Source organism: Trachurus japonicus, unplaced genomic scaffold (genome assembly GCF_045865225.1).
Source record: "Trachurus japonicus isolate A0001 unplaced genomic scaffold, Traja_1.0 AP031042.1".
Classification (NCBI taxonomy): Eukaryota; Metazoa; Chordata; class Actinopteri; order Carangiformes; family Carangidae; genus Trachurus; species Trachurus japonicus.
Window position 1 is genome coordinate 1 of NW_028221175.1, and position 13,469 is coordinate 13,469.

Here is a 13,469-nt window from a genome sequence, read left to right on the forward strand (position 1 = left end):
CATATGGCAAGCCGTTTGAGCATTTATTCCATATCCTTGATATCAGGCTTCAGTGTCATTCACTAGTTTGACTACTATCAGCACTAGTTGGATACCTGGCCACACTAGTTAGACATTTTGTCCAACTAGTTGAACAAAGAGTCTTACTAGTCACTCTTTTTCAGCAACTAGTGACACTTTTGTCAAGCTAGTAACAACATAAGCCTTACTAGTGAAGCCAGAAGCCACACTAGTGGCACCAAAATACAAACTATACAGCATTTTGACAGACTTGTGGCCCTCTGGGCTCAACTAGCAATGCTCAAAGTCTTACTAGTGAACTAGTGAGCTGCAAAAGTGCTGACTAGCTAACTAGTAGCGACAATTCACCTCACTAGTTTGCTAGTAAGCTCAAGTTATTTACACAAGTTACACTTGTAAGAGCCAAAATCATCACTAGTGTGACTAGATAGCGATTTGCCCCTTACTAGTTAAACTAGGAAAAGTCTCCTTGACCATACTAGTTAACTAGTGGGGCTTAAAATGTTTACTAGTTGAACTAGAGGAAGCTGAAATGCTCACTAGTTCAACTAGTAACACCTTATTGAGCTCACTAGTTAACTAGTGGGGCTTAAATGTTTACTAGTTGAACTAGTGACACTGACATGCGCACTAGTCACACATGTAACACATCTTTTGACCTCACTAGTTAACTAGCAGAGCTAGACTTATTTCTAGTTGAACTAGTGGAAGCAAAAATGTCAACTAGTCACACTAGTAACACCAAATGGTAATTAGGGGGCGGAATATGATTATAAATGGTTGAATCTTACTGGTTCTCCAACATGAATGCCACCTAGGGGAGCTTAACCCTTTAAAGCCTGAGGAACTTTTAATCCTCTGGTCCTGTTGCATATCTCCTGCTCCAGTTTTTAGCCGCAATTTTTAACATCACACCATGTCAAATTAAAAACAGGTATAATAGTTTTTTTTCTCTGTTACGTAGGGTTAGGTGTCTTCCAATGAATGATGTGTAATTGCATCAATATTTTTATTATCAAACCCTTTCATGGCCTATTTTAGTAAGGGGCTGCTATCTGTCATAAAAAATGTTGAAAAACGGCTTTCAATCAAAAAATGTAAAAATAATTAAATAAATAGTGTCATTTTTTCCAACTATCATGAAAAAAGGCATGTCTGCCTTTGAACAGTGCTGACATTGATTTGTTTGCTTATAGTTTGCTGGAGCATTTCTTTTCCATTTCATATGGCCATATAGCTACCGTTCCGTTTCTTGTGACATGTTGGTTAAAAGGCATGATCATGTGACTTTGTGCACAAAAACATGACATCATGATACATATGGCTAGAGAAGAGTTGAAAGACCATCATATGTTTTACCGGACCTCAATTGACCAAGGGAAAGTGGTAGACTAATCTGATATTTTAGTTGGAGTTTTGAAAAAAGCCAGGTAAACTAGTGTTACTAGTGCTACTAGTGGCACTAGTAACACTTGCAACTGCTAGACTACTGTTACTAGTGCTACTAGTGGCACTAGTAACACTTGCAACTAGTAAACTAGTGTTACTAGTGCTACTAGTGGCACTAGTAACATTTGCAACTAGTAAACTAGTGTTACTAGTGCTACTAGTGGCACTAGTAACACTTGCAACTGCTAGACTACTGTTACTAGTGCTACTAGTGGCACTAGTAACACTTGCAACTGCTAGACTACTGTTACTAGTGCTACTAGTGGCACTAGTAACACTTGCAACTGCTAAACTACTGTTTCTAGTGCTACTAGTGGCACTAGTAACATTTGCAACTAGTAAACTAGTGTTACTAGTGCTACTAGTGGCACTAGTAACACTTGCAACTGCTAGACTACTGTTACTAGTGCTACTAGTGGCACTAGTAACACTTGCAACTGCTAGACTACTGTTACTAGTGGCACTAGTAACACTTGCAACTGCTAAACTACTGTTACTAGTGCTACTAGTGGCACTAGTAACACTTGCAACTGCTAGACTACTGTTACTAGTGCTACTAGTGGCACTAGTAACACTTGCAACTGCTAAACTACTGTTACTAGTGCTACTAGTGGCACTAGTAACATTTGCAACTAGTAAACTAGTGTTACTAGTGCTACTAGTGGCACTAGTAACATTTGCAACTAGTAAACTAGTGTCTCTAGTGCTACTAGTGGCACTAGTAACACTTGCAACTGCTAGACTACTGTTACTAGTGCTACTAGTGGCACTAGTAACACTTGCAACTGCTAGACTACTGTTACTAGTGCTACTAGTGGCACTAGTAACATTTGCAACTAGTAAACTAGTGTTACTAGTGCTACTAGTGGCACTAGTAACACTTGCAACTGCTAGACTACTGTTACTAGTGCTACTAGTGGCACTAGTAACACTTGCAACTGCTAGACTACTGTTACTAGTGCTACTAGTGGCACTAGTAACACTTGCAACTGCTGAACTACTGTTACTAGTGCTACTAGTGGCACTAGTAACACTTGCAACTGCTAGACTACTGTTACTAGTGCTACTAGTGGCACTAGTAACACTTGCAACTGCTAAACTACTGTTACTAGTGCTACTAGTGGCACTAGTAACATTTGCAACTAGTAAACTAGTGTTACTAGTGCTACTAGTGGCACTAGTAACATTTGCAACTAGTAAACTAGTGTCTCTAGTGCTACTAGTGGCACTAGTAACACTTGCAACTGCTAGACTACTGTTACTAGTGCTACTAGTGGCACTAGTAACACTTGCAACTGCTAAACTACTGTTACTAGTGCTACTAGTGGCACTAGTAACATTTGCAACTAGCAAACTAGTGTTACTAGTGCTACTAGTGGCACTAGTAACACTTGCAACTGCTAGACTACTGTTACTAGTGCTACTAGTGGCACTAGTAACACTTGCAACTGCTAGACTACTGTTACTAGTGCTACTAGTGGCACTAGTAACACTTGCAACTGCTAGACTACTGTTACTAGTGCTACTAGTGGCACTAGTAACACTTGCAACTGCTAAACTACTGTTACTAGTGCTACTAGTGGCACTAGTAACACTTGCAACTGCTAGACTACTGTTACTAGTGCTACTAGTGGCACTAGTAACACTTGCAACTGCTAAACTACTGTTACTAGTGCTACTAGTGGCACTAGTAACATTTGCAACTAGTAAACTAGTGTTACTAGTGCTACTAGTGGCACTAGTAACACTTGCAACTGCTAGACTACTGTTACTAGTGCTACTAGTGGCAATAGTAACACTTGCAACTGCTAGACTACTGTTACTAGTGCTACTAGTGGCACTAGTAACACTTGCAACTGCTAGACTACTGTTACTAGTGCTACTAGTGGCACTAGTAACACTTGCAACTGCTAGACTACTGTTACTAGTGCTACTAGTGGCACTAGTAACACTTGCAACTGCTAAACTACTGTTACTAGTGCTACTAGTGGCACTAGTAACACTTGCAACTGCTAGACTACTGTTACTAGTGCTACTAGTGGCACTAGTAACACTTGCAACTGCTAAACTACTGTTACTAGTGCTACTAGTGGCACTAGTAACATTTGCAACTAGTAAACTAGTGTTACTAGTGCTACTAGTGGCACTAGTAACATTTGCAACTAGTAAACTAGTGTCTCTAGTGCTACTAGTGGCACTAGTAGCGCTAGTGACACTAGTTTACCAGTTGCAATAGTTCTACTAGTGTCACTAGTAGCGCTAGTGACACTAGTTTACCAGTTGCAATAGTTCTACTAGTGTCACTAGTGCCACTAGTAGCGCTAGTGACACTAGTTTACCAGTTGCAATAGTCCTACTAGTGTCACTAGTAGCGCTAGTGACACTAGTTTACCAGTTGCAGTAGTTCTACTAGTGTCACTAGTAGCGCTAGTGACACTAGTTTACCAGTTGCAGTAGTTCTACTAGTGTCACTAGTGCCACTAGTAGCGCTAGTGACACTAGTTTACCAGTTGCAATAGTTCTACTAGTGTCACTAGTAGCGCTAGTGACACTAGTTTACCAGTTGCAGTAGTTCTACTAGTGTCACTAGTAGCGCTAGTGACACTAGTTTACCAGTTGCAATAGTCCTACTAGTGTCACTAGTAGCGCTAGTGACACTAGTTTACCAGTTGCAGTAGTTCTACTAGTGTCACTAGTAGCGCTAGTGACACTAGTTTACCAGTTGCAGTAGTTCTACTAGTGTCACTAGTGCCACTAGTAGCGCTAGTGACACTATACCAGTTGCAGTAGTACTACTAGTGTCACTAGTGCTACTAGCATAAACCATTATGAACTTATGGACCAAAGTTATTTTACATTGAATTTTACAGTTTTTTGTTTAGAAAAAGGTAAAAATGCAACTTTGAGGCATAATCTCTCCAAAATGATACCAGAAATTTGCTTAATAATGACTGAGGAAGTAGTCTGGGTGGTCCTGAGGTTAATTGTAGCCTACCATTGTCTGAATTTATGGGCCAAAGTGATGTTACAATAGTATTAGAGCTTTTCTGGTTCAAAACAAACCAAAACAAGACAACTTCGAGGCTTAATTTCTCCAAAATGTATTTTGAAAATTGATTTATTTTGAAAACTGACTGTATTCTCTCGACTCGTGTTTCTTTGTGTGACTTCTTGTCAGGATTGAAGTGATCGCTCGCGGCTGTCAATGTTCTCATAGTGCAACACCTGCTTGGATTTATTTTTTAATCTCCACTATCGCTATGACTTTGAAGTTTATCATGATTGAAAACAGACCATATGCAGTGCACAGTAACTGAAGAAACCTAATAGGCCACCAGTACCAGTTTAATAAATACTCATGGTATGTTAAATGATATCAGCTGCATATTAATGTTTTTCTTTTTTGATGTGTAATTTATTTATTTTAAATCAAACTGTTAGAGATCTGTTTGATTTTCATGTGCTCTACATTTACAGCATGCCCTCTAAATTAATTGCATTGCAATTGCATTTTATAATAATAAAAAAAAACATCTCCTGCAACCGCTGCCGCTCAAAGTCAATATCCAGAGCTGTCACTTTAAGGCTTTTCAGCACTCATTTGAACACTGACCAATAAAAATCTTTATCCCGCCCATTCATTTGCATGCTGTTTACTAGTGGAACATGTTGCCTTCTAAGTGGCACTTGCAACTCTACTGGCTGTGTGTCTCATCTAGCATGTTAACTAGTGATGGGCACCAACTACAAGTAAGAGTCATGACAACATTTTTAACTTCACCTGCAAACTAGTAGGGTTCAAGAAGTTCCTCCAGTTAACTTGTAAGAGACATAATGTGTACTAGTTATACTAGTATGTGTTTTTTTTCCTAACTTGTCAACTAGTGAGTTTCAAAACCTGCCACTAGTCGACTAGTAAGACCCAAATTGGCCACTAGTAACACTAGTTGTTGTCTTTTTGACGTTACTAGTCAACTAGTTACACATGTTCTCTTACTAGTTAACAAGTTAGGTCCAAAAAGATTCACTAGTTGACTAGTGACACTCTTTCCGTGGCTCACTAGTTAACTAGGCAATGCTATTTGTTGTCACTAGTCAGATTCTGCACTGAGCATGTAAAGACTTTGACCAAACCTGTTGTAAGTTTGTCTTACATGTAAAGCTATTCTTTGAACTAGTAAGGACTTGCTCAGCACTATTGGGCAACTGTGCACAGCAAGTGAGACATTTCTTTTGCATGTAGGACTTTTTGTTGCACTAGTTGACATCTTCACCAAACAAGTAGATATCCTCATCTTACTAGTACAACAAAGCTGCTTACTAGTCATCAAGTTCATCCTACTAGTACAACTAGTACTGTGATAAAATACCACTTGTTTAACATGTATGTCAGTAGCAGCATTCACTAGTTAACTAGTGACGTGCTAATGTTAACTACTAAGCAGCTTTGTGTACTAGTAAGATGAGGATATCTACTTGTTTGGTGAAGATGTCAACTAGTGCAACAAAAAGTCCTACATGCAAAAGAAATGTCTCACTTGCTGTGCACAGTTGCCCAATAGTGCTGAGCAAGTCCTTACTAGTTCAAAGAATAGCTTTACATGTAAGACAAACTTACAACAGGTTTGGTCAAAGTCTTTACATGCTCAGTGCAGAATCTGACTAGTGACAACAAATAGCATCGCCTAGTTAACTAGTGAGCCACGGAAAGAGTGTCACTAGTCAACTAGTGAATCTTTTTGGATCTAACTTGTTAACTAGTAAGAGAACATGTGTAACTAGTTGACTAGTAACGTCAAAAAGACAACAACTAGTGTTACTAGTGGCCAATTTGGGTCTTACTAGTTGACTAGTGGCAGGTTTTGAACTTCACTAGTTAACTAGTAAGGCCAAATTGTCTTCTACTTGTGTAACTAGAAAACATTTTGGATTCTACTAGTCACCTAGTAAGCATTTTTAGCATCACTAGTTGGCTCTAACGAGACCTCAGCTATTTGACTAGTCACAGTTTTGCCTTGACAAGTTAACATGTAAGATGAAGCATGATGCCACTAGTTAACTAGTTGCATTCCTCAGGTCCAACATGTTGAATAGTTAAAAGTAGTGGGTGGAGTAATAACAAAATTCTGAGTCCTGATTCGCAGGTATCTTTTATTTTGAACTGGAGAACAAATAGGAAGCCTCAATTTAACTTTATACCCGCCTCCTCATTTGCATTTGGTCTTACTAGTGTGACTAGTTGACATTTTTGCTTCCACTAGTTCAACTAGGAATGAGTCTAGCTTTGCTAGTTAACTAGTGAGGTCAAAAAGATAGTGTGACTAGTGCGCATGTCAGCATCACTATTTCAACTAGTAAACATTTAAGCCCCACTAGTTAACTAGTGAGCTCAATAAGGTGTTACTAGTTGAACTAGTGAGCATTTCAGCTTCCTCTAGTTCAACTAGTAAACATTTTAAGCCCCACTAGTTAACTAGTATGGTCAAGGAGACTTTTCCTAGTTTAACTAGTAAGGGGCAAATCGCTATCTAGTCACACTAGTGATGATTTTGGCTCTTACAAGTGTAACTTGTGTAAATAACTTGAGCTTACTAGCAAACTAGTGAGGTGAATTGTCGCTACTAGTTAGCTAGTCAGCACTTTTGCAGCTCACTAGTTCACTAGTAAGACTTTGAGCATTGCTAGTTGAGCCCAGAGGGCCACAAGTCTGTCAAAATGCTGTATAGTTTGTATTTTGGTGCCACTAGTGTGGCTTCTGGCTTCACTAGTAAGGCTTATGTTGTTACTAGCTTGACAAAAGTGTCACTAGTTGCTGAAAAAGAGTGACTAGTAAGACTCTTTGTTCAACTAGTTGGACAAAATGTCTAACTAGTGTGGCCAGGTATCCAACTAGTGCTGATAGTAGTCAAACTAGTGAATGACACTGAAGCCTGATATCAAGGATATGGAATAAATGCTAAAACGGCTTGCCATACCACCACTACCACCACCACCACTATCACCGCCACTACCACGACACACACCACGCCACCACGCACGACTCCAACTGGAAGCTTCTCTGGGCTGCACCACCAGAAAACCCCTCGTACAGCAGCAGCAGCAGCAGCAGCTCCCTCGCCAGGTCTCCCCGGGATCCGTGTTTTGCATCGCTCCTCAATTTGCATTTCTTCCTCTCAGATTTTCCGTGCGACGGGTTCAGCCGCTCGAAACCAGCGGGCGCTTCCACGGCTCCTCTTGTACGTGCGCCTCCATTTCCAAGCAATACGCGCAGAGAGAGAGGGAGAGACACACAGAGAGACAGAGAGAGGGACAGAAAAAAAAAGGAAAGAAAAACCTCTGGAAATTCTGAATAATGTTGCCGAAGCTCAACGAGCGAGGAAACTGAGGACATTTCTTCTTTTTTTTTTTTGATTTAGTGTTATTTCTGTTGCGTACCTACGGAGACATACACGTGTCTTCGGGGTAAACAGAAAAGGGGGCTAGATCGTGTCAGCAGATTGCATTGTGCACCCCCCCCCCCTCTCCCCAACCCCCCTCCTTTTGTTTTGTTGTAGACGACCGAGTTCAAGCTTTGGCGACGAGCTTACACACATTTTCAGTTTGTGCGCCTTGGTGATAAAGACGCATTTTGGAGATGTCGGAAGTGCTGCCTTTCAACGAAGAAAAAATGAGTCATTATGGAAATGAGGGCGACGAGGGACACCTTTCCTTCACCTGTCGTCTTCAAGACACCAACAACTTCTTCAATGGCTCACAGAATAAACGTCCGCCGAAACTCGGGCAAATAGGAAGGAGCAAACGAGGTAATTATATAATTAAGGCGATTTTCTTTTCCATTTGTGTGTGTGTGTGTGTGTGTGTGTGTGTGTGTGTGTGTGTGTGTGTGTGTGTGCGTGCAGCTATATGGTGATGTGTTGAATGCGCACAGTGGATCACAATTAAGGATGTCTCCGTGTGAAGCCACATAGGCAACACACCGTTGTTGCCTTGACACACACACACGGTCTTCATCAATACAGAGTGTGTCAGGTCTGAGACAGAGACAGAGACAGGGTCCATTGTTTTGCATGCGTGTGGGATGTCGGAGGTTTTTAACTATTCTATTCGCATTGCAACACAAGTTGGATGCGCAGTGCGTGCTGTTAAATGCCCTCTGAATCCCGCTCCACGGAGTTGTGCTCAATGCCCCCCCACCCCCCAACCCCTCCTCCTTCTCCTTCTCCTCTCCTCCTCTCCTCAATGAGTGATTGGTGTAATTGCGATTTAGATGCTGTGTAATTCTGATTTGTATGTCTGTCTCTGTGTCTCTCTTGTGTTGGTGATGTGTTTGTGTTTGCATGATGCATTCAGGGTGCTTGTGTTTTTTTTGCCTTTGCCTTTTGTGTGTGTCCTGCATTCCTGATGAAACCCATGAGAGAAAAAAATTGAAGGCTCACTTGTGGTGGTGGTGGCGGTGGTGGCATATACATCCACAGTTGCACAGTACAGTAGTGCATAGACACAACATGGACAGACATGGCAGACGTGTAGGAAATGCATCTGTATAGGTGCACACAGTGAGAAGACACACGCAGAAAATTCAAGCATGCATATTCACAGATGTGCAACACACACACACACACACAGACATACACTCATGGTTATCTGTCTCTCTTCTTGCATGCTCCTACTCCTGCATGCATGCAACACAACTCCACTCCTGCTCATCCAGTGCAGTTAGTGCTTAACTATATGGTCCTGAGCTTTAATGCCCTCCTGTCTGTCACTCAGTCAGTCAGTCAGTCACTCAGTCAGTCAGTCAAGCCAAGTCAGTGGTGAATTTTCAAGACGCCACACCAAGATGAGCCCCCACACTCCCACCAAACCCCCCCCCCCCTCTCATTAACTCTCTCCCCTGTCATCCACAGTTGTGATCGAGGATGAGAATGGCGACGACGAAGCACTGAAAAATGGAACAGAGAAGACCCCGACAGAGGCTTAGAGCGCTCGCCTAGCCTCGCCACCCCCCTCTTCCCTTCCTCCCATCTCCCTAAAAGACACTCTTGAAAATTTTTTATGGCGATATTTACCAGTTTTAATCCAAAGACACTGTATATAAGCACTTTCTCTCATGTGGCAGCAAGCAGCACTTCCACACCCTCCTCTCCCTGTCAGTCATGACCATCCGGGTGACACACAACTGGCAGGGGCGGGAAATGGCAGCAGCGAGAAGGAGACCCCCCCCTCCCAAAAAAAAAGGTGGAACCCCCCCCTCAACACAAACACACAAACACACGCACACACAAACACACACACACTTACATGAGCTCAAACACACCCTCGATTACAGGGTTTTTTCGCCATAAATCCAAAAGCGGAGAAGACAACAACAAGATGTGGGGGGGGGGGAGGAGGAGGAGGAGGAAGAGGGGGGGTTGCAAGGTGGAGTGAGGAAGAGGAGGAGGAGGCGATGCTGTCGAAATGCAGAAATCAGGGACAGGATACAGAAATAAATCTAATATGAAAACTAAAGCACACACTTCTCCTACTATATCTTATCAATCAAACCTATGGTACCATATTCTTTCTTCTCTTCATTTCGATTTGAGGGCAAATGAAGAACAGAGTGAGTTTGTAAATATGGAAAGGGTAGCCCATATTTTCTTGCACAAAAAGTGGGAATTGGTAAACTCTGTGTTGAAGACTTTATTTATTGATCCTTTTGGAATATGTCTTTTGCAGTGACTTAAGGCCCGAGGGAGCGTTTTTTGTATGTCAAGAAAACTTTGAGCGAATGAGAGTGATGTTTTTTTTCACTTAACAATTCTCGATGTTGCCTGAGTGTTTTTTGTTACCATATTTTGCAGCTAAATGAGTCATTTATAATACAGTGTACCTCCCACCTGTTTGTAAGCTTCCCAGGCTTTCACCTGGATTGGTTGATACTGTAAACTTGACTGTACACACCCTATTGATAAACTATTTATATTGCATTGTGCATTATTGTGTGTGCCAAATCTCATGAAGGGATATACTGTACCAGATAAACTTGTTCTTCTTTTTTTTTTTGTGCTTTATACATTTACTCATATGACGGTTCAGTTGTTTTGTTGGGTTGCCATTTTTTAAGGGGCTCTTTCTTAAAACACTGAGATACCAACTCATGCATGGCAAATATAAAATCATGCATGCACGTCAGAAGTTCTGAAACTCTTGTGTATTCTTAAAGCACCTCGTATACAGCTTTGAATGACAAACCTCGAGAAACAGTCTTAATTCTACGTTGTACTGTACGATTCACACTGATTTGTACAGTGGCCTAATATCTTGTAATAAAGATTATGACGAAGTACTATTTACTGTTTTAGTGTTGATTGTGGTTTACAATAAGGAATGATGTACTCTACTCGATGTTGCTTTTTTTGTTTTGTTGTTTTTTAAGCTGTTTTAAAAACTGTAGCGAAACCACACACACAAAAAAAAATCTAGTTTTGTATCAGAAAGACAAAGACTATTTGCAAAATGGCTGCTGATGGCTGACTTTTTTTGGATATGTTCCTTGTATAGTTTCCCCCACGTTGTTATTTGGATTGACTATCCAGCTGCCAAGGACGGTCAAGTCAGCGTTTTCCACTGTGAGAAAGTAGCATCCCGTTCCTTGGAAAGATCAGATATGGAAGGAGACAGTGATGGGGAAGAAGAGAGAAACGAGCAAATAATCTTATTGAGAATTTGAAAAATCTTCACTGTGTCGTGATTTGTTTTTAAAGGAGAGTTGAGTTGAGACACTGCGCAACACAGACTATACGATCTCATCAAGTGCTACGGTATTGCATATGATTCTGTGGAGGGTGGGGGATTTAAAAAAAAAAAAATGTAACACCACTGCTTCCCAATGCAATAAATGTCTGTTTGCATCTAAAAAATCTCAGTTCCTCTCTTTAATCAAGTCCTCCCTTTTTAACTCCGGTGCCAGAGATGTAAATGGTGCAGGGGCACCGAGGCATGAGGAACACTGATGAGACGTGACATTTCCAACTCTGCTGTGGTGACTAAATGATTCATGTTATGTGACGAGCCTCTGTCAGCATACAGCGTCTTAAAACCCAGGACCGCTGGGATGTTCACGGGGAACACATATGTGCTCGAACACATAGAGCAGACACACACACAACATAACACAACACAACACAACACACACAAGCAGCACACGTGTCCGTTTCAGCTCCAACTGCAGGCGAGACTAACATATTGCTAGTCTCTCTCTCCCTCCCCAGTCTTGACAGACATGAAAGGGGCTGCCTGGGCCGGGTACCATGGTAACAGATGCACCTTGCACTCGATGGGTGCTGCTGCTGCTGCTGCTGCTGCTGCTGCTGCTGCTGCTGCTGATGCTGCGGTGGCGGTGGTGGTGGTGGGTTTTCGGTGCAGAATAGTCCTTCCCTGAGCCTCGGCTTGATACCATCGCTATCTTTAATGGAATGTTCTCCATTCTCTTATCTCTGCCCTCTTCTCTCAAGACCCCCTATTCACTCAGTGGCGTGACCGCATTATCCTGCCAAAATAGTCCCTTCTTCCAAGACGGCAGTCAACCATGACGACGGCGGCGCCCTACTGCAGTAACAGACCTATCCCCCCTCACACACAGGATGAGAAGATGTTACATTTAGGCACTAATGCTGTATGATTGTGTGTGTGCGTGTGTGTGTCCTTCAAAACGTTGCAGTGAAGGCTTGATGTGCACCTGGGTTTTGTCAAAACCTGTGGGACTAAACCAGCAAGGCGCTGAAAAACAGGGAACCACTTTACAGTCAGTTTGGCGAAGCTCATGGTGTTGGCCAGCTGTTGACAGCTGTGTCTTTTGAAGGTGAACTGTTCTTTGCTTGTTTGTGTTTTCCTGTGTTTGGCATCACATCCTACTGGTTTTTTTTTTAGTTGAAACTTTTCCCACATTATATAATTATGCAGCGAGAAGAAGCTGTATCTGCTCAATCACAACTATACAACTGTAGCCACACATGTGACTCATACTGTAGTAGCTGGTAAACTGACGACCTGACGCATGTGTTTTGCTTTAGCAGAGGCGCTTGAAGGGAAGGAGGCAACATAAGGCGACCGGCAGAGTCACCATCTGAATCGCTGAGTTGCAGGTGCATCCGTCACAAACGCTGCAAATATTACTCTGCATAATCCTCATAATAATCATGACCGCCGAGCGCTACACACACACTGAGAAAGAAAGTGCTTTAACAAAGAAGGAGCAGGTGTTGCATATGAACACACACAAACACTGACACTTAAATGGGATCGTTTCCTAACAATGCCTCAAACTGACCATCCATCAGAAAGTGCCAAAGGTCATGATCTTTAACAAAGTGCAGAGGTGTTGTAGGATATCAAGATTTGACTGATGCAGTGAATCAGTTTGATAACATCAAACCTGTAGTTTAGTTTAGTTTGGTTTAGTTTAACTTTGTTGTCCATCTTAGTGGAGATTTGTCTTTGGCCTCCCCCACATTTAATTACATGACAAACAAAAAGACGAATCACAAACACAGACAAATTATGCAAATGGACAAGACATGACAGCATCAGTGCGCTAGAATAAAAAGAAAAAACCTTTAGAGCAGGTGCAGTCATTTGCATGGAGTGCTTGTGTAACACATGGAATAAATGATCTCTTGTATATATTTCTGCCATATACTGTAGGTCCTCGGGACACTGAATTGGTGGCTGAATAGGAACAATTCAATCCCTGAGTTTAAAGGGATAGTTCAACATTTTGGCAAATTTGCCGATTGCCATAATCCTTATAGTCATAGGAGTAGGTTAATTACCTTTAATTGTCGGTGCATGTTTGTTTTGAGATCTGTGGGGTAGAGACGCGAGCTGCTCAGCGAACACAATTACAGTAAGCTAACAGTACATTGGCCCCTGCCCCTCAAAACTCATCAAATATACAATCCAACAACTCCAAAACTCTCGTTGAGAAGTTGTGACCTGCACATTCACCACGCTAT

General features: G+C 41.8%; 1 protein-coding gene across 1 annotated transcript; it reads left to right on the plus strand.

The window, feature by feature from the left end:
• The first annotated feature begins 7,772 nt into the window (after positions 1–7,772).
• On the plus strand, positions 7,773–10,804 carry LOC146959806 (calcium/calmodulin-dependent protein kinase II inhibitor 2-like). Its single transcript, XM_085772887.1, has 2 exons — positions 7,773–8,273; positions 9,378–10,804. The coding sequence occupies exons 1-2, from the start codon at positions 8,105–8,107 to the stop codon at positions 9,449–9,451; spliced, it is 243 nt and encodes an 80-aa protein (XP_085629013.1). The 5' UTR covers positions 7,773–8,104; the 3' UTR covers positions 9,452–10,804.
• Positions 10,805–13,469: the final 2,665 nt, after the last annotated feature.